Source organism: Dryas octopetala, chromosome 9 (assembly GCF_963921425.1).
Source record: "Dryas octopetala chromosome 9, drDryOcto1.1, whole genome shotgun sequence".
Lineage (NCBI taxonomy): Eukaryota > Viridiplantae > Streptophyta > Magnoliopsida > Rosales > Rosaceae > Dryas > Dryas octopetala.
This window is the reverse complement of record NC_141374.1, coordinates 10,255,467-10,281,662: the sequence shown is the minus strand read 5'-3', so window position 1 is coordinate 10,281,662 and position 26,196 is coordinate 10,255,467. Positions and strand designations below refer to the sequence as shown.

At 36.7% G+C, this 26,196-nt stretch overlaps 4 protein-coding genes and 2 pseudogenes across 4 annotated transcripts; 2 read left to right on the top strand and 4 right to left on the bottom strand.

Annotated features, from left to right (window-relative positions):
- Window positions 1-1,128: 1,128 nt before the first annotated feature.
- Window positions 1,129-3,040, top strand: LOC147273907 (Nucleotide-sugar transporter family protein). Its single transcript, XM_086256453.1, has one exon. The coding sequence runs from the start codon at window positions 1,527-1,529 to the stop codon at window positions 2,607-2,609; it is 1,083 nt and encodes a 360-aa protein (XP_086112579.1). The 5' UTR covers window positions 1,129-1,526; the 3' UTR covers window positions 2,610-3,040.
- A 1,653-nt stretch (window positions 3,041-4,693) lies between these two features.
- LOC147273906 (blue copper protein 1a pseudogene) lies at window positions 4,694-5,277 on the bottom strand (annotated as a pseudogene).
- A 3,247-nt stretch (window positions 5,278-8,524) lies between these two features.
- On the bottom strand, window positions 8,525-9,095 carry LOC147273905 (blue copper protein 1a-like). Its single transcript, XM_086228282.1, is given in 3 exon segments — window positions 8,525-8,674; window positions 8,676-8,791; window positions 8,933-9,095. Coding segments are annotated over 3 exon segments (429 nt in total).
- Window positions 9,096-11,344: 2,249 nt separating this feature from the next.
- Window positions 11,345-11,994, bottom strand: LOC147273904 (blue copper protein 1a-like; annotated as a pseudogene).
- A 1,325-nt stretch (window positions 11,995-13,319) lies between these two features.
- OZS1 (C4-dicarboxylate transporter/malic acid transport protein) lies at window positions 13,320-15,903 on the top strand. The gene is made up of 3 exons (XM_086256033.1): window positions 13,320-13,872; window positions 14,413-15,218; window positions 15,396-15,903. Exons 1-3 carry the CDS (start codon window positions 13,357-13,359, stop codon window positions 15,751-15,753), a joined length of 1,680 nt encoding a protein of 559 aa, XP_086112159.1. The 5' UTR covers window positions 13,320-13,356; the 3' UTR covers window positions 15,754-15,903.
- Window positions 15,904-15,943: 40 nt separating this feature from the next.
- LOC147273902 (DNA polymerase alpha catalytic subunit-like) lies at window positions 15,944-25,311 on the bottom strand. The gene is made up of 31 exons (XM_086228281.1): window positions 24,718-25,311; window positions 24,434-24,583; window positions 24,264-24,350; window positions 24,051-24,125; window positions 23,822-23,886; window positions 23,596-23,680; window positions 23,294-23,482; window positions 22,856-23,010; window positions 22,612-22,726; window positions 22,238-22,417; window positions 22,044-22,157; window positions 21,316-21,435; window positions 20,906-21,211; window positions 20,675-20,767; window positions 20,375-20,499; window positions 20,196-20,268; window positions 20,006-20,062; window positions 19,788-19,880; window positions 19,236-19,358; window positions 19,061-19,158; window positions 18,904-18,949; window positions 18,280-18,393; window positions 18,100-18,183; window positions 17,860-17,973; window positions 17,667-17,756; window positions 17,513-17,586; window positions 16,848-17,067; window positions 16,626-16,679; window positions 16,403-16,522; window positions 16,206-16,280; window positions 15,944-16,091 (listed from the first exon to the last, which is right to left on the bottom strand). Exons 1-31 carry the CDS (start codon window positions 25,309-25,311, stop codon window positions 15,945-15,947), a joined length of 4,035 nt encoding a protein of 1,344 aa, XP_086084407.1. The 3' UTR covers window position 15,944.
- Window positions 25,312-26,196: the final 885 nt, after the last annotated feature.

The window sequence follows — 26,196 nt, the reverse complement described above, 5'->3', positions numbered from 1 at the left end:
TAGCTTTTTTATGATTGGTTTAGGCTTTGTCACCATCATATATAGAATATACATGTAACAGTCTCTTTTCAACTAGATTAGCTACAGTTCAAACTAATTAGCCCACCTACTTCGCTAAAAAGAAAAAACTATATAAGTCCAACCCAGGGCAGCAATGACCCAAATATTTTGAGCTGAATGGGCCATGTTTGAGGCAGTGGATCCTAAATCACAATTAAATCAGATTCGTTAACTGAATGTTGTTCTATAGACGGTAAATGATTTGTTCGCAAAAGGCGGTGATGGTTCTTGTCTTCTTGAAGAGGCAAAAGATATTAATCTGAACAACATATCCATTCATAGATATTGGTCCAACCCTAGTGGGCTTGTAGGACTTGCTAAAAAAATTGACCCAAAATTGAAAATGCAAAATTTGAGAATTCATTTGGAAATTTTGAATGGGGACCGGGGGTCGTTTGTATCATTTCGCAAAATTAATTTTTCATTTTACAAATTCAAAAACCCATAAAACATCTTTGGTATAATCAATTTTGAAAACACGAAAAATAAGTTCTATATTACAACTTTGAGATTGTGTGTAAACTTTGAAAACGACTTTAGCTCATTTTTATTATTTTGGGAGAATAGGCAAGTGAATGAGAAACACGAGATCATTGGTTTAGAGCTCCAGACTCCCTCTAACTCCCTCTAGATGGGTAGATCGACTCTTACTGTATTCAATTGCTTTATTTGGTGGAGCTGCATAGACAGGGTTACTTCAAAAACAAAAAAGTAGATTTATATTCTCTTAATTAACTTTATAAAAAATAGTTAAATTGTTTGTGAGATAATTGGAAATCTTGACTTTCTTGAGAAAAAATTTGACAAATTGAAATTGTTTGACTAGTTTCTTCATTTTGAATTTTTGACGGTAATCAACCATTGTAGTTGATTTTCCCAAAAAATTTGACCACATTTCCGAAGATATTTTCGTGGAAATAATTATTGCAAGATTTATCTCTCCAAAAGAATCCTAAAATTTAGAGAAAAATCAATAAATGCAACGTGATTGGATGGTAGATCAAGTCAAAGCCCAGACATCAGGCTGTTCCCACGAAAATTACATCCTACGTAGTCGTGGGAAGTCTGTAGTGTCTGAACATTTTACCACAAACGCACTTGACGCCGTAAAAGGTAAAACCGCGGTCAGAGCAGAGTCACCAACTTTCAGAAAATCACACAACACCAAACAACAACTTCCGAACACCGACACTCTAACCATAAAAGCTCGCTTCCCAAGGAATCTATCACTCCCCTCCACGAACCACATTTCCCTCCATACCCTCTCCAAATCTAGATCTCCACCGTCCGATCAGATCCCACAAATACACCTCATCTGTCCTCAATCGTCATCTCTCGGCTTTTTCTGATTTCTCATTCTCCCCTCCCCTCCCTCCACTTGTTCAGATCTGCGCGTCTCCAAAAGCGTCGTCGTGCGGGGGGTTTTCATTTTTTGTTATTCCCATTTTGCCCTCAGCCCTCGCGCAATGGTGGAGGCGCAGACATGGACGACGCGTCGTATGAGCAACCCCCGCCTCGACGCCACCTCCACCACCGACCAAGCCATCGACATCCCGGCGACTCCGCCCGGCGACGTCCGCAGCGGCAGTAGCTACGGCTTCGGCTCCGCCGTGGGATCGCACCTGTCGCCGACACTTTTAACGGCGGCGATCATCGGCTCCTGGTACCTCTCCAACATCGGCGTGCTCCTCCTCAACAAGTACCTCCTCAGCTTCTACGGCTTCCGCTTCCCGATCTTTCTCACCATGCTCCACATGATCGCCTGCTCCGCCTACAGCTACGTCGCCATCCACTTCCTCGAGCTCGTGCCACGTCAGCACATCCTCTCCCGCCGCCAGTTCCTCAAGATCCTCGCCCTCTCCGCCATTTTCTGCTTCTCCGTCGTCTGCGGCAACACTTCCCTCCGGTACATCCCCGTCTCATTCAACCAAGCCATCGGCGCAACGACGCCGTTTTTCACCGCCATCTTCGCCTGCCTCATCACCTGCAAGAAGGAATCCGGCGAGGTCTACCTCGCGCTCCTCCCAGTGGTCTTCGGCATAGTCCTCGCCAGCAACAGCGAGCCGCTCTTCCACTTATTCGGGTTTTTAGTCTGCGTCGGGTCAACGGCGGGTCGGGCATTGAAATCGGTAGTCCAGGGACTCCTCCTCACCTCGGAAGCCGAAAAGCTCCACTCCATGAACCTGCTACTCTACATGGCTCCACTGGCGGCCTGCATTCTCCTCCCCTTCACTCTCTACATCGAAGGCAATGTCGCCGCCCACACCATCGAGAAAGCCAAGGGCGACCCGTTTATCGTTTTCTTGTTGCTGGGGAATGCCACGGTGGCGTACCTGGTCAACTTGACCAACTTCTTGGTCACCAAGCACACGAGCGCGCTGACGCTGCAGGTGCTCGGCAACGCTAAGGCCGCCGTGGCCGCGGTGGTTTCGGTTTTGATATTCAAAAACCCGGTCACGGTGATGGGCATGACCGGGTTCGCGGTCACGGTTATGGGCGTGGTGCTTTACAGCGAGGCCAAGAAGCGCTCCAAAGTCACAATGCATTGACAGGCAAACACAATCAACAACATTGCAAACAATTCATTTTGACTGCCACAAATTCGGGTACGGATTTGCTTCTTTTTTTTTTTTTACTATTATTTCGATTTATGGGAATGAAATTAAAGGAAGAGTATTGGGATCAAAGTAAAATTAAAATGCAATTGGAGTGTATAGGATGGTGGAGAAAGGGAAAAGGATTATGCTCTTTGTCTGCTTTATTTTTTTTTGCTTTAATTGTTGTTGTTGATAGAGAAGGGGGGTGGTAGAAGAAGAGAATCTGTAACTTTCTCTTTTCAGCTTGACCCTGTGTGTAACTTCATATAATGAATGCTGCTGCATTTTGAACACATACAAAGTCTGATTCAGATATCAATCTTAGTGTATTTGGGGGAGGAAGAATTTCTCTTCCAGTTCAATTTGTTAATCACGTTCTCTCTTCTTTTTCCCTCTTATCATTATGCAATTTTTGCTTATTTTTTTGCTCTATGTTTGTGTGTTTATCCAGTATCAGACCTTTAATTAGGACTATAATTTTGTGGAGTTATATCTAAAGTACACAAATTTGGATTCCAATAAATTTGGATTCCAATGATGTATTAGTATACGGTTTATAAATAAATAAAACTTTTAATGAAATACTGTCTTATTATTTGAGATTTAAATTTGAGATCCTATCTTAATGTAAGACCACGTGACAACATGTGTGTGCATATATAATTATAATTATATGTATATATTAATATAAACCTACAATAATTGCTTAGAAGAACCAATGGGAATAGGAAGACTTTTGATCACGAAAAAATATATAATTGGTTTGGTGTCTTAGATTTAGTTTGCTTGTTTGACTTCTTGGTACTCAGGTGAAGGCCGGTTTGGACTTTGACTTGAGAGTTTCAAATTTCTATCAATAAGGGATTGGATTGACAATTTATCTAGTACAGTAAAAGCTTTTGAGCTTACAAATGGTGTCCAAATCAAATTCCATCTTTTACCCATTATTCCCTATGGGTAGGGTATGGGTTTGAGATGTGAATAGTGCCTAGTGGAAACCCTGGTAGGCTGTTTTCGAATGGATGGACCAATCGAATGGGATATATAGCTTTGTATTGTCTTTTCTATAACCAGCCACAGCTTAATATGGCCATCGTTAACTCCTTGGGGTTCATGATATTCTTATCCCACTAATAAGAACTCCATCCGGTTGTTTTTATGAATTGCCAAGTGGCCAAGTGGCCAAGTGGGAACTATCTTTATGTAGCAGGGTGCTTGTTAGCCTCTAACTTTGATTTAGGTGTCATGTTGTCAGTCACATTTAGCATGTGGTATGTTTTATGCCATGCCCTTGGTCTGATTACGTGGCACTCTCTGGGAAGTGCCCTATCAGCATCAAGACATGTTAGTCCAATTGTACTAGTACTCTGAAACTTTCTTTGTCTGCTGCTAGCCTGCTTCTATCTTCAATTTATTGTTGTAGTTGGAGATGAGTTTTGAGTTGTTTGAGGAATGAGCTCTCTATTATTCATCTAAAGGAGTGAACCAGATGAGCCAAATTGATCCCTAGGCTGTTTGAGATTGGCCAAGCATGCTCTAGCTTATACAGGTAGACTGGTAGTTTATGACCAAATTCAGGAGTGAATCTGATTTAAATAGTCAAGGAGGATAAAGTTAGGAAAAATCCTGTCACTTTTACTTTATGGTAAATATTTTTTTAACTCTTATATATCGATGGGTTTATTTTTCCATAATTAAGGTATACATTTTTTCATAATTAGATATAATTATATGTCATATAGTCACCATATTAAAACGAACTCGTATGCTTGTTCTTTTGAGTTCACAACACCTCTTGAGGCAAAGCAATCAAATGGGACAAAAAAAGAATTCCTATTTGCAAAAGAAAAGTACTACTGCCTTGATTTCGTTAAAATGCAAATTACATTTATAATGTGGAGAACAATTCATATAAGGTTTGTAGTATGACAAACCGATTGCAAAGCTCACACTTAAAAATTAATAACTGGAAAAATTAAATTCTAAAACAATGATACTATTGAAAACCAATTATGACCCTTGTAATCCAATATTAATCAGACCCATTTGGTCCACCTAGAACTGGTGCTTGGGCTAGGAGTTGCATTCTTGCTCCATGCAGAGGTGGGGCTTGGGCTTGGAGCAAATGATGATGGGAACACTGTTATAAGAAGCTTTTGGCCCCCCATTTTACAGTGCCGAGCAACACCACAAACGTACCATTTTCTTCCTGGGGTTGCAAGGCTGATCACATCATTTCCACTAGTTAATGGCACAGAGTCAGCTGGAGCTGCACATTGTTGGAACCCAGTGCCATTCACTTTCAGCACATTGTGGACTCCTTCTGGGTACTTAAAAACTGCATAAAATTAATTAAGACCAAATCACAAAATCTTGAATTAGTAAATTTCAAATCAAAGACTAAAAGAAAAAAGAGAAAAATTTGCAAGTTTGTGTGTTAGTAAATAAATTTACCAAGGTTGTCACCAACATAGAACTGCTTTCCCTGAGCCCAAGCTTGGTAATCGAAGTTAATGGTCCAACCTTTGTCGTCACCAACAACGAAATCTGTTGCCAAAATTGAAGGGGCAAAAATGGCTAGAATGACCAGGATAATGAAGAGCTGGGAAGAAGAGGCCATTACTAGCTAGTAGTACTGAGTTGGCTTAATTAGCTTCTTAATCTCTATGAATTTGGTTGTTTTTGAGATGATGATGAACTAAATCGATTTCGTTGCCATTTATAGCTGCTGAAGATGGACTTTGTGATCATAAAAAGTTATAGTACGTTTAGCTGCATAGGGTTGCCCACTTGCCCACGGACGGCATTGGCTGCCGAATGGCACCGAACAATTTTCTAAACTTACATACAAAATAATAATAAACAAATTAGCATGGCATTTTTCCATTAGGGGATTATTTTCATTAGAACTATTCAAAAATGGCATTCATTGTGAGACCAATTCGATGGATTTACTGTTAGCCTGCTGCTGCGATGTGAATGATGATTTCTACATTACCAATTGCCTTGAAGCTTCAATACGGCAAATCGGCAATACCCTTCACCATTAATGTTATAAATCCAAGAATTTTTTAAATGAATATAATCCAATAAAATTTGTTAATTTTGATTGGTTTGTAAATAAGCGCCAAGGGTTAAAAAAAAAAAAAAAAAAACACCATTGTTTGGAGTCTAATTAATTTGGAAGCATAAAGGGTCGTTTTCCAGCTCAAAAATCAGAAAAAAGAAATCACATATTTTGAGTTTAGAGTTTAGTGCTCGTATATTTCACCTCATTCATCGTGTAGAGATTGATGGATCTATATTTGAGTCCGATGATGTTTTGATGGGATGTACGCTTTGTGTTTAAAGCGTAGGCAGACAATAAATTTAAGATTAAATTGAATTATAATCTATGTTGTGTGTTATATGTGCAATGAGTTTTTGGGTAATATTAGTTCGGTTTTCAAGTTAGATGACAATAATGCAAGGCATGCATAGTAGTTATTAGGCTCGAGATACTTGAAGTAGAAGAACTTTCAATGGTTGAGCTTTGACATATTTAATTTTTGTGAATTTGTTGGTTGTTAATATGCATGTATATGTTGAATTCATTGAGTCGGATGATTAAATTATGTGGTATACATGTATGATTAATTATTAAAGCATGTTTGATATATTAATAAGGCTTAATTATCGATTTACCACCCAAAATTGTAACTCATTCCCACTTTACCACCTGAAAGTTTTTTTGTCCCAGATTACCACCTGTAACTTACATCCGTGTCTCATTTTACCTTGTTCCGTCAAAAATTCCGTTAATGCTGACGTGGCGCGCTGGATGTGCGCCACGTGTCACATCTTTTTTGTATTTTTTGATTTTTTTGATTTTTCTATTTTTATAAACTTTGAAAATTAATTAAAAATAGCTCCGAACTTAGAAAAATACACGGAAAATTCCTACCGACTTGTCTTAACTAGTACTAATTTACTATGGGGTCAAAATGCCAATTTTCCATCTACAAATTTCCAAAAAATTTGGAAAGTCCAAATTTATTTCTAGAAAATTAAAATACTCTAGACTCTTTGAAAATTCATAGAATAATCTCCCGAACTCCAAAAAATATGAGGTTTGCACCGTTAGTCTTCTAAAAACTAACAATACCTTTCTCGTGAACACTTGCTACCCAAAAGACCTCTCGGTCTTAGAGAAAAATAAAATTCTCTATAAAATAAATTCTAGAAAAATTCTAAAATTTCTGTAAAGTCTCGAAATAATTCTCTAAAACAAGCTTTTGGTAATTTTTCAAAATATTTTTGAGAATTTGTCCAAGAGTTTACGAAAAATTCTAGAATGTTTTCTAGAATTTATTTAATAGAGGAAAGTTTATTTTAATTTTTTAGAAATAAATTTGGACTTTCTAATTTTTTTGAAAATTTTTAGAGGGCAAATTGGTAATTTAACCTTATAGTAATTAGTGCTAGTCAAGACGAGTCCGTAGGAATTTTTTTTGTATTTTTCTGAGTTCGGAGCTATTTTTAATTAATTTTCAAAGTTTATAAAAATAAAAAAATGCGAAAAAATAAAAAAAAGATGTGACACGTGGCGCACATCTAGCGTGCCACGTCAGCATTAACGGCCAAATCGTCAGCATTAACGGAATTGTTGACGGAACAAGGTAAAATGGGACACGGATGTAAGTTACAGGTGGTAATCTGGGACAAAAAAACTTTCAGGTGGTAAAGTGGGAATGAGTTACAGTTTTGGATGGTAATTCGATAATTAAGCCTATTAATAAATATGGAGATGCTTAGTTATTGATTATGCATTATTTATTTAAAGGGTCTGTAAGTTTCCGGCCCCTTTTGATATGATGCCTATAACATGCACAAAATGATATATGTAGCATGTCATGTATTGCATCATAAAATTCATAGAGTTGCATGAGTCAAGTGGGTGTTGATGGACTTATCATGAGGGGTACTTAATTTTGTGCAGTTTAGTTTAGTTTGACTCTCTAAGAAGAAAGGGATGTTTCGACAAAAAAAGAAGAAGGAATGTGGTAAATAGAAAACATAGAGAGAATCCCTTTCACAGTAATGTTGATAAACCAATATGCGTGAGGGATTTCAAATTAAGAGGAAGACGTACAACAACATATATGATTGTTCTACAATTAAGTAGTGATTATGAATTTTATTGTTAAGATTCAAAATTAATATGGTAAATATAACTTCATCAAGAAATAAAATTAGCATAATAGTCAGAGTTCGAACCTCTTCTCCTCCTTTATACAGAAAAAAAATAAAAATAAAAATCTTTTGATCGAGGCGAGATTTTGCAACATATTCTGCTGTCACCAATAAGCTATCTTTTAGAGGCAACACAACTGCCGTCACAAATACTTAACTATTTGCGACTACAGAAGCATGCAAGCGTCACAAACAAAAGATTTGAAGTATTTGCGGAGGGCTTATACACTTGTTTTTGTTATTCTCAAATTACCATGTCCCATGCAAATTTCGTGGAATTAATCAAATTAAGGTGGAGTAGACCCACCATCATAAATTTAAATCCTATCATAAAACACAGGCCAGGGACAAACAAAATTCATATGTGCTAGTACTATTTTCAAAAGAAAAATAGTGCCTTGATTTCGTTAAGATGAAAATTACATATAATGTGGAGAACAATTCATAAAACGTTTGTAGTATCACAAACTGATTGTAAACCTCACACTTATTAATAACTGGAAAAACCAAATTCTCAAAAACAATATTTGTGACACCTATAATCCAATATTAAGCTGTGACCATCCAAAGAATAATGCCAATACTAATCATCATCCTCTATTAATTTGCTCCACCAAGAGCTGGGGCTTGGGCTGCTAGGAGCTCCATACTTTGCTCGAGGTAGGGCTTGGACTAGGAGCAGCAAATGATGATTGGAACACAGTTATAAGAAGCTTTTGGCCCCCCATTGCACAGTGCTGAGCAACACCACAAATGTACCATTTTCTTCCTGGGGTTGCAAGGTACGTTGATCACATCATTTCCACTAGGCAATGGCACAGAGTCAGCAGGAGCTGAACATTGTTGAAACCCAGTGCCATTCACTTTCAGCACATTGTGGACTCCTTTTGGGTACTTAAAAACTGCATAAAATTAATTAAGACCAAATCACAAAATCTTGAATTAGTTCCCAAACCAATATTTAAAATGAAATGAAATGAAATAGTACGTAAAAATTGTTCACTAGCATATAAAATTTTCGAAATATGGCAATTTAATATTACCAAGGTTGTCACCAACATAGAACATCTTTCCCCGAGCCCAAGCTTGGTAATCAAACTTAATGGTCCAACCTTTGTCATCACCAACAATAAAGTCTGTTGCAATAGTTGAAGGGGCAACAATTGCTAGAATGGCAAGGATAATGAAGATCTGGGAAGAGGCCATTACAAGTAGCTAGCTACTACTTGTTTAATTAGCTTTTTTCTATTGATTTGGTTTTGTTTGAGATGATGATGAGCTGATCAATCGATTTGCTTACCAAAATGAATTCAAAAGCTGCCAATTTATAGGTGTTATGCCATCCATAATAGTTAGTGTAGCATAGGGTGTGCCCCCGGACGGCTTTGCCTCCCGAATGCCATGAAAGGATTTCAGAGTAAAATACAACGTAATATTAAATAATGTCGGACATATATAACATTAAAAGGTTATTTTTGTTGGAGCTATTCAGAAATGGGATTTCTTTGTGTGACAAGTTCAAAAGGGTAATTTACTAGCTAGCTAGTGGCCTTCCATATGAATTAGGATTTCAACATTAGCAAATTAAATTCTTGATGCTTCAATTAATGAATGCATGCATTTCCAATGGTCATGTTATATTGACAAGATTAAAGCAATAAAAGACACTTATTTCATTATTTTTTTGGGAAAGGGGAGATGTGTAGACTTGCCTAGCGATGTACCTTAATTAGGCAAGTCTACACATCCCTAGCTAACAAATTAAAGACAGTAAAAAGAATTTGGAGAATTAACGACAAGGCCGTCGATCACATCTTTTCTACTAGTCAATGGCGCAGTATCAGTAGCAGCTGCACATTGCTGGAAGCCATTGCCATTCACTTCAAGCACATTGTGGGCTTCTTTTGGAAACTTAAAAACTCCATATATAACATCACCAAATGAGAAGATGATCTTGAATTAGTAAAAGATTAAAAGAAAGAAGAAAAAAAGTGCAAGTTTGCACAGAGCTTCTTAATTACTAAATTAACTTACCAAGGTACGTTGTCACCAACATGGAACTGCGCTTTCCCTCAGCCCAAGCTTGGTAATCATACTTAATGGTCCAACCTAAAGTAATCATTCTTGAAAAATATCAATCATATCATAAATCATTTAGTCATCCAATATTTTTGACAAACATTAAAATCATCATGATGATACTTAAGTGATTAACTGATTTTTTATTTAGTTAACTTTTACTAAGTGGAGTGTGTTGTATATGAATTTTAAAAGACTTTTGTAGTGTTTAAAAGTTATGTGGTATTCAATTAAGATTTTTAAAGACTTTAAAAAATTTCGTAAAAGTCTATATGTATTCAATTAAAAATTTTAAGAAATTTATAAAAGTTATGTGGTATTCAATTAAGACTTTTAATAACTTTTAGAAAGTCTAAAAAAGTCTAGGTGTATTTAAAAAGTTATTGACTTTTATTAAATTTATTTAATTATGAATTTTAATAGACATTGAAAGACTTTTATGTGTATTTTCAAGTCATTATAAATCTGACCTCTCTCCTGCAAATTTCTAAAGATTTTTATGGACTCTAGAACTCTGTAAAATTCTATAGAACTTAGTAAAAATCTGTAAATTCTGCAAAAATCTTTTACTTAAAAAAAGTCTACAAAAATCTATATACACTACACCCGCTTAAGGTGGAACTTAAAAAAAAAGGATGGGAGACTCTTTTTCCTTTTTTTAGTTCAAAAGGCTCATATACCGATCTTTTTTTTCTGACAGATAGACCATTTTTTAGCAATGAGGGTTGTTATCCCTAAAAATATTGCGAGGGCAGTAGTGAATCTAATATCTAGTGATAACTTGGGGTGGCTTCTTTGTATAATAGTGTACCTAGGAGTGAATCACTGTGTTCCCTACTTATTGCTTTTTTTGCTAGAACCATTTCTAACCTAGACTGATCTTTTGCTTGGGCAGCCTATCAGGTATCTACACCCTTTAAAAATGTAATTCATCACAAAATTATATATCTAAGTTTAAGAGAGTTAATTTGCAACCTAGCAAGGAGTTGGGCGAGTTGGCATTATACTTAGAAAGGCTTTTTTAGGAGGCCATATAAATCTTATACATACTACCTTTTTATAGGGCTTTTTAGTGTCTCGTTCAAAGTAAATCTATAATACATGGGGATCTAAATTTTAATCTAAATGGTGTGGTGATATGCATATTAGTATTTTATTTGTTATAAATAAATAAGTCTTAACGCAGATCTATATATAAATCAATGAAACAGTCACATTAATTGATATACAAATTTAGAATTGCTTTGAGGTACCAATTTACCATAAATTCTATTAGCAAGCACAGGGGACCAAAAAACAATGAATAATTCCGATGCCAACATTAATAGCTGAAAAACTCAAATAATCAAAGACACAATTAGGAAACAAATCCAATATTAAGCCATGAGCACCCCAAGAATGCCCATATATAACAACCACCATCCACCCATATCTTGTTCCAACACTTGAAGTGGTTGCTGCAGAGGTATAGGGGCCTGAGGTACTGGGGCTTGGACTGTTTTCTGTAGAGGTAAAGGGGCTTGGACTAGGATCAGATGAAGATGAGAGCACAGTTATAAGAAGCTTTTGACCCCCAACTTGACAATGCTGAGCAACACTACAAATGTACCATTTTCTTCCTGGGGTTGCAAGGTTGATCATGTCATTTCCACTAGTCAATGGCACAGAGTCAGCAGGAGCTGAACATTGTTGAAACCCAGTGCCATTCACTTTCAGCACATTGTGGACTCCTTTTGGGTACTTAAAAACTGCAGAATTAGTACTTGATCTAGTTAGTAAATTCCCAGAATAAAGATTAAAAGAAAAAAGAAAGAAAAAAATTGCGAGTTTGTGGAGAGCTTCTTAATGAATAAATAAATTTACCAAGATTGTCACCAACATAGAACTGCTTTCCCTTAGCCCAAGCTTGATAATCAAATTTAATAGTCCAACCACTGTCATCACCAACAATAAAATCTGTTGCTAAAATTGAAGGGGCAAAGATTGCTAGAATGGCAAGGATGATGAAGAGCCGGGAAGAGGCCATTACAAGTAGCTGGTATGTATTGAGTTGGCTCAAGTATTAGCTTCTAAATTTCTATGAATATGGTTGTTTTGAGACGATAGACTCAATTGATTTGCTTGTCAAAATGAGTTCAAATGCTGCCAATTTATAGAGGTTGTCAAGCACAAGAGTGAATCTAACATAGCATAGGGTCTGGCCAGGGACGGCACTGCCCCTGCCTCTGCCCAAAGGATCTCATAACGTTATATACAAAGTATGTCTTACCATTAGAAGATTTAATATCTATTAATAACGGTGTGTAAAAGGGATGGGTCCATTTTGTATTGGCCTATTGGCTGACCCACAGCACCATAGAAGTATATGGACTGGCAAATGACAACTCCAAAACTGGACCCTTTTTGTATTGGGTCTCACTCTCACCTGACTGGGCTATCATCTCACCACTCAATGACATAGCCCAAAAACTATATCCAAACCCAATTTACACAAATTACATTCATTGTTGGAGGGTGGTGGTGATGGTAGTGGCGACTGTGGTATGATGGTGGTGCCGTCGGCTATAGTGGAGGCAGGTGTGGTGGTGGTGGTGGTGGTAGAGAGGGAGGTGGCTAGAATGTGAAGGTAGTGGCAGTAGTGGAATGGTTGTGGTAAACGTAATTTTATTTCTTTTTAGATTCTCATAATCTTGAAATTTTGGAAATAACACATGTTTAGGTGTAATTTAAAGTCAATATTTATAACATTCAAATTCCACAATTTTTCCCCCACAAAATTCTAAGATTTACTTATTAATGATACCATACAAAAAATTGGAGATTATCATGTCTAAAGCTCCTACTAAATGACATACCGAATTTAATTTCGTCATTCATGCACACTGTTGGAGTTTTCATGGTATTATATGAAATGAAAAGCAAAATAAGGTAGAAAACATACTCATTTTCTCACATTATAAAAAGAGAATTATTTTCCATGTTGCATATACAAACAAATTATCATAGCCCTTCTATGGACATTCTCTTTACAACCCGTGAATTGAAAGCTCTCCTCTTTGCAAGTCAATGTTCTTTTTTCCATGTTAATCTCAATCTCATGATCATACCAAGATCTTAAGCCACAAAGTCATTGATCTTCTATCACGGGATGTCCCTCCAAAAACCCACTTTTTTCTCAATAAAGTATTGGCTCCCATTTCATCTGCCAACAACCCACGTACCTTTAATTTTCCTACTTTTTGTGAAGTCACCTAATTACAAGCACACAATTGGAAGAACAAGTATGCAACAAAATATCGCATATATAAAGCACTTAGGATACTTAACATGAAGTCTATCCCAAGAGAAAATTCTATTTTCAATATAGTTTGGCCTTAGAAGAAGCAAAATGGATAAAACACCAACTTCATCTCCAAGTTTCCTTGACAGTCATTTTATTGATATCCATGAAGTCTTACCAGAAGATGAAGAAGAAGAGGGAATTATCAAAGCAGAGAACCACTTTAACAGACCCATTAAAGTTAGAGACATTAAGAGAACTCATAAAAGTAGTTTCAATAGGCAACTTTCACTAGAGACTGGTTTTTCAGTGCTTAGCAAAGAGACCAAGGCTAATGATGAGAGGAGGGTTAATCTTCCCAGAAGTGGAAGAAGCTTTGGGGGTTTCGATTCGGTTAACAGGGTTGGCATGGAAGGAAGGAAAGAAGATCACTTCAGTATCTTCAAGACCAAGTCATCAAACCTCAGTAAGCAGAACTCTTTGTTGCCATCAAGAAAGGAGAGAGAGATGGATTCTCACAGGACTGATGGCTCTGGAGGACTACTTGATGAGTCTGTTCATAAAAGTGTTCCTGCTGGAAGATACTTTGATGCTCTTAGAGGACCAGAACTTGACCAAGTCAAGGTAAACACACTGAGAGCAGGTTTCAATGCCTGATGTTCAATTCATTGCTCCAAATTTTCCATGCGGACATGTAAAATAAGTTTACTACACATATTCAATCCTGCTAGTAAAGCTAGAGACAATTCATAGAAATGATTCACTACCATTTTCAATCAATTCATTGATGTATAACATGTTATATTATCAAACTATTAATTCGATAATTTCGATCAATTGTGCGGAAACATAACGTGTCCAAATATTTGGTGAAAACATTTACATATATATACATAGAAAAAAATTCTTGTCATACGGTCTGGCTTGTTCTGTTACCAGTCTATCAATTTGGACGATTAATTAAGTGGGGTATACATGTGTGGCTCAAATTCACAATCAGACAATATATCAAGTCAAAGGTTTGGCAAAAGAAGATTACTCTATATGTATATATGTATGTTAACCATGCATTGAGCTTCATTGCCATTACCATGTAACAAAAATAAAGTATAAAACTATACAAGAATTTAGATTTAAATTTATGAGTTACCATCTGTTGTGCAGGATTATGAGGATATTCTCCTCCCAAAAGATGAGATATGGCCCTTTCTCCTCCGATTCCCAATTGGATGCTTTGGTATTTGTCTTGGGCTCAGCAGCCAAGCTGTGTTATGGCATGCCCTGGCCACCAGCCCAGCTACAAAGTTTCTCCACATTTCACACTTAATAAACCTTGCCCTCTGGCTATTAGCAGTGGCAGTACTGTTCTGTGTCTCCTTCACCTACATCCTCAAATGCATATTCTACTTTGAAGCAGTCAAAAGAGAGTACTTCCACCCCGTTCGAGTCAACTTCTTCTTTGCCCCTTGGGTTGTCTGCATGTTCTTAGCCATTGGTGCACCACCTGTGCTAGCCCCAAATAAGCTTCAACCTGCCATTTGGTGCACCTTCATGGCACCCTATTTTCTTCTTGAGCTGAAGATCTATGGGCAGTGGCTTTCAGGTGGGAAGAGAAGGCTTTGCAAGGTGGCCAATCCATCTTCCCATCTCTCAGTGGTTGGAAACTTTGTGGGGGCAATTTTGGCTGCCAAGGTTGGGTGGGAGGAGGCTGCCAAGTTCTTGTGGGCAGTAGGCTTTGCACATTACCTTGTGGTTTTTGTTACTTTGTATCAGAGACTTCCAACAAGTGAAGCATTGCCTAAGGAGCTGCACCCTGTGTACTCCATGTTTATCGCAGCCCCATCAGCAGCAAGCATTGCTTGGCAGACTATTTATGGGGAGTTTGATGGGTGTTCAAGGACCTGCTACTTCATTGCATTGTTTCTCTATATTTCACTGGTTGTAAGGATCAAATTCTTTACAGGGTTTAGGTAAGCTACAACTCCTTTGATGTCATCACACCATCAAATATGAGTTCATCAAATTAATGATTCTGATTCAGTCTCTCAACATAACATGTTATACTAGCTGCCTAACAAGAGAAAATCATCAGTATCTAACAAAATTTTCAGTTCACTATGTTTAACAAATCACTCATACTTTTGTAGATTTTCAGTGGCTTGGTGGGCTTACACCTTTCCAATGACAACTTTCTCAGTAGCCACCATCAAGTATGCAGAACACGTACCGTCAGTTCTAAGCAAGGGGCTTGCAGTTACTCTTTCTTTGATGTCATCAACAATGGTGTTGGTACTGTTTGTGTCCACTCTTCTTCATGCATTTGTTTGGCACACATTGTTTCCGAATGATCTCGCCATTGCTATAACAAAGAGAAGAATTGGCAAGGAGAAGAAACCCTTCAAAAGAGCCTATGATATAAAGCGCTGGACAAAGCAGGCACTAAGCAAGCACAATTTAGTAACCAAGGATTTTGATGGAGGCAAAGAAGAGGGCTACAATGCATAGAATCAGAGGGAAGAATATGCACATTAATGCTGTAATCATATATTTTTCTATTACTTGTCCAAGGAATAATAATTCCAGACCAAGAGAAATCCACCTTGTTTTTTAAACTTAGTAAAGGTATTAGCTAGTGACATGTATATAGTCCCAATGCAGGAGAATAGATAGCATGAATTGAATTTAAATTTAACAAATTAAACTTCAACACAGAGATCTTGCAGCTGTATCCACCCATAAGCACAACGGTTCAAAATCCTTTGAACTGTTGAGGCAGCCAAATTCACAATTGGCCGAATTTTGGCCAACTCTATCTCTAGGGACAGTCTAGTCCTAGGGTCCACCTGCAGCAAGCAAATGATTAATTTAATAAATATATGCAGAAGCAGCATAAACACAGAGATCTATCTCTCTCTCCCTCTCTCTCTGGCTCATTATCGTGAAGAAAAGTAAATCACCTTTTGTATGCAGCCTACTGTATCCAAGACATGGCAGAAAAACGAGAGCTGCTTGTACAGATCTGCTTCCGTGTACTAGCAAAGGTAGAAACATTTATAGCAAAGTATTAGTCGACCAAAGAACATATCAAAAAAAGAACGGAATTATTTTTAGTGTTAGTGATTTTCTCAACACTAGAAAGGTTGGTTATGAAAACCTTTTTTACAAGACGCCCATTGCAGCTAGGATAGTTTGGGCAAACTGATCCCCTCTCAGAATCACCTACAAGCCGGAGGTTGAGACTTCGTGTGGTGTATGTGCAAGTTTCTTCATCACACTGGAATCAAAGTTACAACAGACTGGAGATTTAATTATCAATAACCACAAAACTCACTACTCAACACAGTTTCCCAGAATTTGCAGGAGGGGAGACAGGTTACCATCATTACGCCCCTGTAGTACATTGAAACAAAACCATCTGCTTGCCTTTTGACCTGAAAGATAAATACAGTCCCCGAGTATGTATTCTCAGTAGATGCTCAATGCAAATTGGTATTCAAAACCAATATTGTTTAAGACACCAAGACTAAGGTTAACAGAAGCTACAACAAAAATTTACAGTTGAACTGTACAAAGAGGCACAAGTCAGCAGATAGTAAAACCTGGTTGGCTATCATTGCAGGGGACAGTCTGCCCACCTCACCTTCCTCTGGACAATTTGGACAGCGCAATCTACACGAAAAATCACTGCTGGATTGCTCTACTTGTATCCTTGTTGGCTTTCCAGCCAATGACTTAGAAATGGAATTGAAGATAGTTGGACAATCCCAATTACCAGAGCAGCTAGGACATGCCAAGATCAAAGGCTCACAAACCCAGTATCTGCAATTCATCACAACGATGCATTAATTATTTTCTTAGTGAAATCTATCTTCCTGTTCATTCCCATTTGGAACGAATCCAAGTTCAGGAATCAGTGGACAATATGATGAAAGGTTTGGTAAACAGTAGTAGATGCAATATTTGAAGAAACTGGAAATTTCAAAATAAACATATTACAATGAAAAAGTGTAAACAGGAAAAAAAAAAAAAAAAAAAAAAACAAAGCTACAAATAAACCGCATTGCGAAAAAGTAATACAAGCTATTTAAAATTTTCGAACTGTCACTTCTTTCTAGTTTTATGTTGTCTGAATTATCCCTTCATGAATAATTCTAAATGAATATATGGGGCAAAAAAATAATCACACACTCAACAGATAATATAGCACGTAAGGAGCTTTGCTACAATAACTGGGAATTCATTGCCTTTAGAAACCAGATAATACCTCTCTTCATCATCAACGGAAAAGAACAAGCTGGAAGGATCATTTCTGACAGCTTCACTAGAATTACTTTTGAACTGAAATTTTCCAATTTCAAAAATACATTTAGAGTGATAATCCTGTCAATCACTTTCAAGACTAGATTGAATAATTTTACCTTAGAAGAGACCAGACCTAAACAATCAGCTAAGCGTTCGGGGCTGGTACCCTGAATTGAAGCACAAAGACGTGATACCAAAGGATGAATCTGCATGGCGAAATTAAGACATGAAGCAAAAAGCAGAATGTACAACAGAAATGATCATAGTCCACAACATTTTGGATTAGAGCAAATAAATTAGAGAAAAAACCTGCTGGGACAAGTAGTAATCAATGTCAATCACCCATTTCTCATCTTCTCGTTTCAGTTCATCAGGATGCCTAGCACGTTGAGCAATCCCAGTTGAATTACCTGAACTAGTGCCCTGTCCAAAAAGGGGACAGGAAAGTGAGAAGCTATACATGATGAACATCACCATTTAAATGTTTGAAAAAAGGGCTGTGGTCAATAAATGCCCATTCAATAGAAAACACATTACTGCATGACAAACCTGCTCACAGCAAATAATATAGGGGACTGTATCGCCAACAGAGCAATCACTAGAGTAACCACTTTGCCTCAATCTTTGTGCCACCTAGGATTGTTTTCAGAAGTATCAATGCAATTAGATGAATGACAGGATGAGACCAGATATATTAATTCTGACTCGAAATATGCTTCTTGAACTCACTTGAACATGTGGTTGGTTTTTGGCATCTGGGTATGCTTCGGGTGGTTTAGTTAAAGTCTTGGTGATGATATATTTCTCAACGGCTACCTGTCCTTTCCTCATATCCTCTTGCACCTGTTCAGTGACATTAATTGATAAATTTTTAGCAACATGCTTCAAAAATATGAGCACGCTACTCAATTCAATCTTTTGATCATACAGCTGCATAATAGCAAATTAACTTATAAGGACAAAACCTCATAATAAAGTTAAAATGACTCTTTGCTCAGAGGGCAAATCAACCACAATAAAACCCATGAATTCAACATGCCAAACAGGAACATGTTACTTGATAATTCAATCATGCTTTGGCATGTCCTCAAGCTTTCTAGGCTGAGCCTGTCTCATTACAGCATGTTACTTGATAATTTAACAATATGTAGCAGTCAGGGCTTGGTTTAAAAATAATGTCCGATTGCAGTTGTATCCTAGGCATAGTTTTCAATCTCTAGGATCTTGAACACCATCTGCCTTCTAACCTTCCCCACTTACCTCTGAGGTTAACTTTCTGGCAATAATAAAAAAGAACCATTTGGCCCAAAAAATTAGAAAAGAAAAACAATATGAAAAGAACCGTGGCTTCACCTTCATGAGAGAGTTATGAATTGATTCAACAACATCCTCACGTGACCTGTGAGCATAAGAGCCACAAACGCAACAGATTAGTAACTTTAGCACCAAATCAGACTGACAATGTCAAAAGAAAAGAAAAAGAGAGTTATAGACTTATAGCACAGCATACCCTCTTGACAAAATTTGACTTAGGCAGAAATCTCCCAGTTCCCTTGAAAGTATGCTCCAGTCCCGGCGAACCATATCAAGGCCCTTGCATTCTATAACCTGCATGAAAAATTTTGTTTGCAAAGTTCCCAAAGAAAGGGTTAACTAAATCCGGAAGTTGGAAATTTTTATTTTACCTCATATGGTGTCTCATTTTTTAATAGCACCTTCACAGCTGCATATTTCTTTTTATTGAGGAGCAGCATTCTCTTGTACAAAGCATCAAGACCAATTTTTAAACATCTATACTTCTTGTTAACCTAGATGCAAAGAGAAAGAGAAATCACAACTCATACAGCACATAACCAAAGTATAAACAAGTTGATAACTAGTATATTTGTAAGTTTTGTGAGGCAGATGCTGCAAAGATGGAGCTAAAGCATCTATTTGAACAGAAAAAAAAAAAAAAAAAATCTTTTAGTTGTTTGAAAATAGTTACGAAAACTGTGTGCTGCATATAATGTTATTTTCTGCACAACATCAGGTATAAATATAATGGATTTAAGCTCTCTTCAAGCATAATTGGGAATGAAATCTAAAGAATGGAACTCTCATCGTAACTCAAGATACGCCAATTGTAAATATAATAAAGAATTGAAATCCTCAAGTATACAAGAGAATGGTCTTAAGTTTAAAGTTTATGAACCACATAATATTTAGACAATATTCTTTCATGGTTAGAACCTCACTATTTTAATGACTTCGTCTGCAATTGCTTCTGCTTTTGCAATATCATCCAACCCTGTATAAATCATTATTGAATCTGTATCGCCATAGATTACCTGAATATAAATAAAAAATTGCAAGTCCTTCAAAAGTTAAATCTTAAGCGGTCAATTCACATAACTCAGATGTAGATATTAAAATACTATATTCACTACTTCCAGTATGATATACAAGAAATGACCTCTAGGTTCAAATTGTTCTGTACAAGATCAACGGTACTTTGTAGAATCTCCCTCCCCTGCACAACAATTATGGGACTTGCTCAATACCGAATAGAAGCTTTTGGGGTAAAAGCCAACATCTAATTTAAGTTAGATCTGGACAATTAGATGCATTTTCAATGTAAGCTAAGCTAACATATTTTTTCTTACTTGTAGTGTTATAAGCTCTGCCAGTGGCTTTGCATAAAATCTTGAGTTTTGAAACCCCAAGCATCCATACATACTGCAATACCAGCCATATATATCCATATATATATAAACGAAAAAGACATTTAATATGTAATTAACGTGAGAACAAATCAAAAGGCCCAAAAGAACAAAACACAAGCCTGTTTGCAGTCAGCTTTAGAGCTTGTTGTTGAATGTCAAGTTGCTGGATCTCAAGAGCGGATGCATTCTTCTTCTTCATCCCTTTCTTTGCCGTTTCCCTCCTTTGAACTAAATTTTTTAACAACTAAAAAGTAGTGCAAAAGGATATTATACACTTGCACCTACTTTCTTAAAGAAAGGAAATGCAAACAAAACTACGAGGCATACAACTCCATATTATAACAAATATATCAATAGGAGAGAGTCTGTTTGAGCTGAATCTTAAACAAAATTCATTATATCTGAGGATGATAGTATACCTCAGGTAGAAGTCCAGTTGTTTTAGTAGAAGGTAAATGAGAAACTAATCCTTCCAGAGATCTTTCCACTGTTGTGAAGCATATATTGTATTCCTGTAAAATTAAATAAGAATTAACCTCACTTTACATTAGGGAGAAAAAATTTAAAAGTAGGCAGCAAGGGGATGGAGAAGGGGTAGGTCCTAAGTCCAAATTTTAGATAGTGATAACAAAAATGTTAAAGTTACTAACCTGAATGATAGACGGGTAAAGACTATTGAAGTCCAGAAGTAATATATACTTGTCATATAAACCTCTTTTTGGCTCCAAGACCAATCCACCGGCATAGGCAGGACCTTTCTTGCCTTTTTGATGACCATTCTGTGCATTTACATCATTTAAAACCAACTCATCAGCACTTTTGTCCTCAACACCATTATTTATTCTCCGTTTTGTCAATTTTGTTTCCTTCAGATGAGGAATCTTGTCTGGAACAATATACTTCCTCTCATGGAAAGCATGCAGTAAATAATATTCTACTCTTTGTGCCCTACCGCCCTGAAAAATCAAAAGATTAGATTTAGACCAACTATACCTTTTAACCCGTGTCCCTTACAAACTTAGAAGGTTAACAATAAAATAGGAAAACATCTAGGACTCACTTGTAGAGTTTTACCCCACATATTACCACTTATTTTTGTCAGCTGACGTGTGAGGGGAAGAACACTCAAATGAAACATGAGTTCCATAGACAACTTTGCATCTGTCTCTCCACATTCAATCTGAATACATCAAAAACAACATTAGAAGTTCTAAAAAGTAATAATTCTGTATTTGTAATAGGAAATTTAACCCCTTGAACATTAGAAGTTCTAAAAAGTCATATCACTAAGCTTGGTTTGAATTTTGAAAACTCAAAAGATACCTCAATTTACAAGGTAGCAAATTAAAGAATTTTTTTTTTTCTTTTGGAGGAAGAGAGGCAGGCTGCCATAACTGCTAAAGCATGATGGTCCATCATTACATTTTGTAATGGCAGAAATGAACCACAAGACAATGATCAGAGATTTCCACAACCATGAATAGTCCATCAATGGGAGAGCAAAAGGACCAGCCTACCATGCAAAATGGACTCTCCTAACACAGTTTTCTCAAACATGTATTATAAAAAAAAAAAAATGTATTGATATTCTTAGCATTATATATGTAAACTACTCTCACACAAAATATATATTTATATATATAAATTCTTTAAAGTACCACCCTTGCATATCAAAACTTTGATAAGTTGTTAACACTAATCATTTTCCAAGAAATAAATACTCAATTATGATTTTCTAATCAAATATGAAACCCAAATACATTAATTAATGTAAGCATGAAAACGTACAAGTTCCATGAGAGACTCTGATTTTTGGAACATTCTAGGAATATCATGTGGAGTGATCTCCTTCCGGACTTTGTTCAGCTGAGTCTTTGCAAGTTGCGTCAAAGAATAGCTAACCTGGAAGAACAAACATTACATACATGAGATAGTGAGAAACTACACCAAATCATCGTTACTATTCAACACGAGTACCATACCTCCCTTAATAAGTCACGAGCACACAAGTATGTATCACACAAAAGCCGACCAGCAATGCAGAGCATGATCCCTGGACTTGCTCCAGACACAAAAATGTTGCTTCCTTTTGCAAGGTTAGGCATCACTTCACGCTTGAGGCGGCCTATTTTGGACCACGTGTCACTTGGCACTCGCCGAAGCTGCAAAACTTAAACATCTTTACATTTTCTAGATGCAAATAATTGCAGCAAAGTATAATCTTATCAATCAAAACTTATAAAATGATAAGTTCACTGCTTTCTTCTTGCTTATCTTGCTTACAACTCATTGAAAAATACATAATAAGGATAGATAAGATTCATTTTAGCAGACGACAAAGCAAAACTATTCCCACCTGAGCTCTGCGGAGAAGAACATCCAGGTCAAATCCAGATATATTATGTCCAACAAGAACATCACTATCCAAATTGTTTAATTTATCCAACAAACAGTTTAGCAAATCCCTTTCACTGCAAAGAAAGTTCAAATATACTTTAATGTCAGGACCCGAAATACAGATTTATTAGGATAGTTATTTTTCTTTCTAGAGTGAACAATGAAAAGGGTGATTGAGAACAAGATATACGAGTAAACCCCACCTGCTTTCAAGGAATAGAACATTTGATCCAGCTTTAGAGTTCTTATTTGTAGCCTCTTTAGTGAACCCCATTGGAAATATGCCCCTACAGACAACAGTAAAATGGCTCAGCATACCAGGTCTCTTCCATTCTGAGGCTATCACAGGAGTGTCAATCTGAAAAGCCAAAGAGCATAATATGAAGCAAATCTGTTGTGTACTTTAGCCAGAATAGAAGCAATCATAGTATAAGGATTTATGACTCCAAACTTCGTTCACCAAATAAGTGGGGTACCCATGAGGAAATATATGAAAATTAGATTAATGGAGAAATTTTATTTGCATATCAAGGGGCAATGCCAGAGTTGAGAGAATCGTGTATCTCAACAAGACATATCATTATATCAATAGTCATAGCCAATAAACAAAAGGCAGTGCTAAAGAAGATTCAAGAACAAACCTTGGCCTTGTGATAGCAGATAACAGATGCAGAGACAATTTCATTGACATTCTGCTTTTCGTTGATAAGAGTTTTCAAACTTATTGCAGTAACAACCACTGGAGGAGTCTCTTCAGTTTTCTTTGTGGAAGCTGAAACCCCTATGTCTTTTGGAGAATTAACAATCACCTCAAATTTGCACCAACTCGCCTGTACAATAGAATACCAAAGCTGTTACAAATGAATCTGAAGACAAGCAAAATACAAATTACATAAGCATGCCGCCAAAAATGATACCGGATGCCGAGACTTAGAGTTCTCACCTTTTTGGGAGCTGGGAAAAACTTTGAAACTGATAGCCAGGAAGGTCCTTTTATCTTCCTTTTAACAAGAAAAAGTTCCAACGCACTGCATGTAGTGATGTGTTACGTTTTATCTTATTTCTTCTAAAAAGGAGTGTTAACATAAGCTAGCTGTATTCTTTAAGATTATCCATCTGAGAGTTATAGATCAGATACCAAACATGAAGACCGACTCTAACACCTATACCTGCAATGAGTTCCTCGAAGAGCACAGAAAGTTTCTCCTTTTAAATCTGCTGGGAGTGGGGGGTCCTGCAACAGTGCAATCAGTACTCATAAGAAATTGAGACAACTAAGTTTTGATACTAAATCATCAAGTCATTATGCATCAGTGCTTTGCAGACAACTTTCAAGAACAAACACCTATGAATGTAAACTGACCTAGTGATTTCATTTACAGATTGAGTGATATATACCTGGAATGAATATTTGATCTTAAGTACATAATTCTCCCCAGGAGGTATGCCAGATGGCTCAAATGCCAATTTCCTCTGTGATATGTTAGATAACGCAGTGAGCAACAAGTGGAAGAGAGAACAGGAAAGTACTGTGAAGGTTCAACAAACTTCACTAGTTTATAATTCAATCAATGTACATTCGGAAACATCACAATGATTGAATCTGCAAACCTTAACCAGTCTCTTTTTGCCAACGGTTGATACATGGTGATCTGACAACAACTTTGTTATTTCATTCTCTAATCCTGAAGCCACATCCTGAGAATGGGAAACAAAAAGCATCAAAATTAGCAGCAGCAAAGAAAAATAAAGACATGTCCATACTGAATATAAGCACCTACATGTAGCTTATTGCCGAAACTTTCAGCATCATTTTCGAGATTCATCATTTCATTGCTGTGAAACAAAGAAGGGTTTGGAATTGCATAGACACATCTCTGCATGTTCTTCACAACCACACAACAACTCTGATATGTACTTGCAGCTTTGACCTATATAACCCGGCAATAAAACTATATATGAAAACAAATTACAAAACGTCCATTGATAAAGAAAGAAGCCAACAACAGATTGAACTTCTATAACATCAAATCAAACTAGGTTAGTGAGTGTCATGTTTAGATACCTTCCCAAATAGATAAAGGGTGCCCTTATTAGGCCCATACAACTCTTCATAAGCATCAAGCAGGTAAAAAGGCAGTGACCCATTTGATTCCAGATCAAAAACTGAATTGTCTGAAAGATCAAGATGATGGGATGGCTCAATTGGGGGGTTCTGACCCATTTCAAAATCAAAAAACTGATTGCCCTCAGAATCTTTAACCACAGAAGAATCAACAGCACTAGCATTTGAGGCAACAACAATTCCATCATCCAATTCAGGCCTCCTTGTCAAATTAGCATCCCCATTATTAGACTTAGACACTCTCTCAGTCTCACTCTTGGCACTGGCAGCAATAGGCCTGAAGAGTGGCTTGGCCACTGGCGGCGGCACTGGCACCGTCGATCGTCCGCTTTTCCGTTTGTTTCTATCGTCCTGGTCCGGCGCAAACTCGTTAATAACATCATCAACAATACTATCTATATCTCTATCAGAACACAACCCTTTGGCTTCGGATTGGCGGCTGCCGCCGTTGCGGAGAGCTCTGAGATGTTCAAGGGCTCCTTGGCTCCGTCGCGGCCTCCCGGGCGTTATGGGCTGCTCGTAGTCGTCCGCCATTGGTTTCTCTCTTGGTCTTGGTTTTGGAGGTCGCTCGTTTAGAATGTAGATGAGATATATATAAGTGGGGCTGGCGGGAAACTCCTTTAGAATGTAGGACTGGCGCTATTCCCCTTATTTAATTGTAATTTTATCCTTGTAAAGTTTTTTTTTTAGATTGCCATCGTTATCATGGAATTAAATTTCAAAAAAAAAAATTTTTTTTTATGTTTCAAAATATTATCGAAATAAAATTATTAAAATTTTGTTAAAAGTTTCAATTGTTTTAGTTTAAATTTCTAACAAAATCAAAAAAAATTTTAAAATTTTAAAATTTTAAAATTTTTATATTTTTTAACCCTCAAAATCCAAAATTTAATTTTTTAATCCTTACTTGTAAAGTTGTAATTTTGTAGTTACTTAGATGAACTTTACGAAAACAAAAAAAAAGCATCGATTAAGTTATTTATATTAGTTCCATAATTTGGGGATGTTGATTATTTAAAAAAAAAAAATGTTCCCGTAACTCCGTAAGTAGGGCTGCAAGATCGGAACCAACAAAACCCAACTGGTTAGTTTGGTTTGATTTTCTTATTTAAGGTTTGGGTCTTTTAATTTTTAGGCCAAAGTTACTAATTTAATTTTTAGCCGGTTGCATTCTTAAGTTACAGGACAAAATTTATCATCCAGTGCTCACCAACTATGTATGCGTTTATTGATTGGATTTGCAATTTATTGCATCTGCAGTTACAACATTGCATTTACATCATAGATTCTCAATAAAAACACTAACTTTAGATCTTCAACTAGTAAATTTCCTAAAATACACTAAAAAAAAAAAAATCAACTCCACAAATATTAATATTCAAATAAAAAATCAAGAAAAAAATTGCGTGGTGAATTAGT

Excerpts from the sequence above, each read along its gene's own strand:
- LOC147273902 (XM_086228281.1), bottom strand. The coding sequence starts at position 25,311 with ATGGCGGACGACTACGAGCAGCCCATAACGCCCGGGAGGCCGCGACGG. Across the intron at positions 23,011-23,293 it reads TCTGCTATCACAAGGCCAAG|ATTGACACTCCTGTGATAGC; the intron begins GTTTGTTCTTGA and ends TTGGCTTTTCAG. Across the intron at positions 17,068-17,512 it reads TCCGTTGATGATGAAGAGAG|ATACTGGGTTTGTGAGCCTT; the intron begins GTATTATCTGGT and ends GATGAATTGCAG.
- LOC147273907 (XM_086256453.1), top strand. The coding sequence starts at position 1,527 with ATGGTGGAGGCGCAGACATGGACGACGCGTCGTATGAGCAACCCCCGC.
- OZS1 (XM_086256033.1), top strand. The coding sequence starts at position 13,357 with ATGGATAAAACACCAACTTCATCTCCAAGTTTCCTTGACAGTCATTTT. Across the intron at positions 13,873-14,412 it reads CAGAACTTGACCAAGTCAAG|GATTATGAGGATATTCTCCT; the intron begins GTAAACACACTG and ends TCTGTTGTGCAG. Across the intron at positions 15,219-15,395 it reads AAATTCTTTACAGGGTTTAG|ATTTTCAGTGGCTTGGTGGG; the intron begins GTAAGCTACAAC and ends ATACTTTTGTAG.